The sequence below is a fragment of the Palaemon carinicauda genome, chromosome 13 (genome assembly GCF_036898095.1).
Source record: "Palaemon carinicauda isolate YSFRI2023 chromosome 13, ASM3689809v2, whole genome shotgun sequence".
In the NCBI taxonomy this organism is placed as follows: domain Eukaryota; kingdom Metazoa; phylum Arthropoda; class Malacostraca; order Decapoda; family Palaemonidae; genus Palaemon; species Palaemon carinicauda.
The window spans coordinates 51,390,152-51,393,215 of record NC_090737.1 but is presented as its reverse complement, the minus strand read 5'-3'; the positions used below and the strand labels follow the sequence as shown (position 1 = coordinate 51,393,215).

At 37.5% G+C, this 3,064-nt stretch overlaps 1 protein-coding gene and 1 pseudogene across 1 annotated transcript; both read left to right on the top strand.

Annotated features, from left to right (window-relative positions):
• Positions 1-240: 240 nt before the first annotated feature.
• Positions 241-1,353, top strand: LOC137651564 (uncharacterized; annotated as a pseudogene).
• A 1,048-nt stretch (positions 1,354-2,401) lies between these two features.
• On the top strand, positions 2,402-2,860 carry LOC137651563 (uncharacterized). Its single transcript, XM_068384791.1, has one exon. It carries the CDS (start codon positions 2,402-2,404, stop codon positions 2,858-2,860), a length of 459 nt encoding a protein of 152 aa, XP_068240892.1.
• The last annotated feature ends 204 nt before the right edge of the window (positions 2,861-3,064 follow it).

Sequence of the window (3,064 nt, the reverse complement as noted above, 5' to 3'; positions counted from 1 at the left end):
TCCACTATGCTAGGGGTAAATAATGGATTTCAAGCTCATCTAAAGAGAGACCTTCCGTCTGTGTTCATTTTAGGGTGTGTATGTCACTCATTTGCCTTATGTTCGAGCCATGCCAGTAACACATTGCCATCATTCCTTGAAACATTCTTAAAAGATGTGTGTTGTTATTTTTCAAGGAGCAGTAAACGTCAACACCAATTTCAGATGATTCAAGATGTAGTACAGTCTCCTAAGCACAAAATGTTGAAACTGTCACAAGACTCGATGGCTGTCAAGGGGGTTGGTATTAACGAGGATTTTAGAACAATGGGATGCACTGCAGTTATTCTTTCAGGGAGAAGCTAAAACAGATAAGGTGGATGGGGCATCGCAAATTAGCAAGACCATGGCTACCCCAGGAACAAAGCACATGTTATTATTCCTTAATTACATAAGTAAAGTTGATAAAATGAACCTTGAGTTCCAATCTCATTATTTTCGAATTGCAACCCTATATTCTACTATATCAGATGAATATAGAAGTATCCTTGCTTTGTTTGTAGATGAAGACATTCTTCATTCACATAGTTTGGCAGAACTTGATCCTAATGATGCTGCAAAACACAAAAGCATTATGGAACTTGGTGGCAGATGTGAGGCCATGCTCATTAAGCAGCCATTAGGAGAATATGAAGGCAGATTTCGGAATGATTGTAAGAGATTTTGGTGGAGTTGTGCACTCAAATGAAGAAAAGATTCAATTTTAAGGAGGATAGTATTCTTGCTATGTTAAGTATCATGGATCCCAAAGAAGCACTTTCACCTCAGAGAGGGATTAAATCTATTGGAAAACTGGCAGTGAATTTTCCAAACTTAGTTAAAGAAGAAGATTTAGATGAATTGCAAGATCAGTGGAAGGATTTGTTGCAATTCAAGGAATCTCTGAAAAACATCTCGGGTATGCCTGCAACCTCATTCTGGCTTGAGTTGAAATCAATTAAAGACACCAATAATCAGACAAAGTTCCATCATCTCTCTACGTTTATGTGCAATTTAAAGGTGCTTCCACACTCATCTGCCTGTGTAGAGAGGGTATTTTCCCAGATGAATCGTATTATAAATAAGCAAACTAACAAGCTGCAAGTGTCAACTGTTGCAAACCGCATTCTTGCAATGCAATCCATTTCAAGGCAAGATGGGTGCCACCGTTGGGAACCCTCACCTGCACTCATTAAAGATGTTAAAGGAGGGAAGTGTCACAAGCGATATATGGGACGAGAAGCTAGCAGAAAAGGAGGTGAACTGGCAACTTTATATGCGGATGAAGGTGATACTGACGAGATTGAAGAAGCCATGAATGTTTACCTCAATTAGCAACTGCTTCAGGTGAGAAATATATACTGTATCACTCAAATCAATTGGTTTTACCTTTCAAATGTGTGTTTTGAGGGTCTTGGGAATTTATAGTCAATCTTGGGATTTTTCATGGGTCGTTCTTGGGAATTACAAAATTTTATAGTGGCAACACTGGCCCGCACTAACGCTATGGGAACGTCACAGCGTATAGTTTACTTAGCATTACAGGAATACAGGTTTTAAAAAGATTGAAATTGAGATAAAATTATTTAATGATCCATTTTCATTTCAATATGATAAAGTACCAGTTGAGTACCAACTTGAACTGATTGAGCTGCAAAGTCGGGAAGGTTTAAAAACTTTCCATAGAGAGCACAAACTTCCTTTATTTTATATGAAATTGCATTCTCTCAATGAATTCAACCAAATTATAAATTTATCCAGAAAATTATTATGCATGTGGGGAAGTATATACTCTTGCGAGCAGTTTTTTTCCTGCATGAAAAACATTAAAACTGCAGAAAGAAATAGGTTGACTGACAGACATTTAGCAAACATTCTTAGAATTAAGAATACATCCTTCGATGCAGATATTCAAAACATTTATGGCTGGAAGACAAAGTCAAAAGTCTCATTGAATTAATATTGGTTAATCAAATTTAATGTTTTTTCTATGAATAGCTACATACAAACATTACAATAATTACAATGTTGTAATAAAGAGTATAAACATGATTTTGTTTTATATTTTAATTTTTCATTAAATTCTGGAAGACAAAGTCAATAGTCTCATTGATTTAATATTGGTTAATTAAATCTAATGGTATTTTTTTATGTATAGCTACATATAAACGTTACAATATCCAAAATGTTGTAATAAAGTGTATTCTCATGGTTTTGTTTTATATTGTAATTTTTCATTAAAATGTATTCAGATATTCTGGGGTTTTGCGGCCCAGTTAAATATCTAAGTTTGCAATGCGGCCCATTAAATTAAAAGGCTGGACATTCCTGCCCTAAGGAATACAAGAACTCCGTCCGAATCTAGCCAGGATAGTTTGCATAGATGGTTGACCTCATTTCTCCAATGCTCACCAAGAAACAGACGAGAATGAGAGATCCTCTAACAGTGGGATTGAAATTGGCTGTCACCCTCTGCTTCCTGGAAAGTGGAGACTCTTATACAAGTTTGCAATATAGTTTCCGAGTCTCCAAGAGTGTGATTTACAGATTTGTACATAAAGTGTGTAAAGCCATCATCGACATCTACAAACATGAAGTCCTGAAGTACCCCAAAACTCCCAAGGTGTGGAAGACGGTCGATGAAGTATTCACAAAGAAGTGGAACTGCCATAATTGTGGAGGGACACTTGATAGAAAGCATGTCCCTATAAAGAGGCCCAGGAAAGGAGGATCACCATATAATAAATACAAGAAGTTTCACATCATACTCATGGCAGTCGTAGATGCAAAGTACAAGTTCCTGTACATCGACGTAAGTGCCAGAGAAGGTGTTGGTGATTGAAGAACCAGGATCAAATGTAACCTTCATCATGCCATCAAGAAGAACCGAGTGGGATTTCCTCAGGACAGCACTCTGCCAAATGATGACACTCCAATCCCCTTCCACATAATAGCAGATGATGCCTTCGCCCTCAAGGCAACTCTGATGAAACCATCCCCCCCCCCCACATATCCCAGGTTCACCATGAGATCTACAGCTACAGGT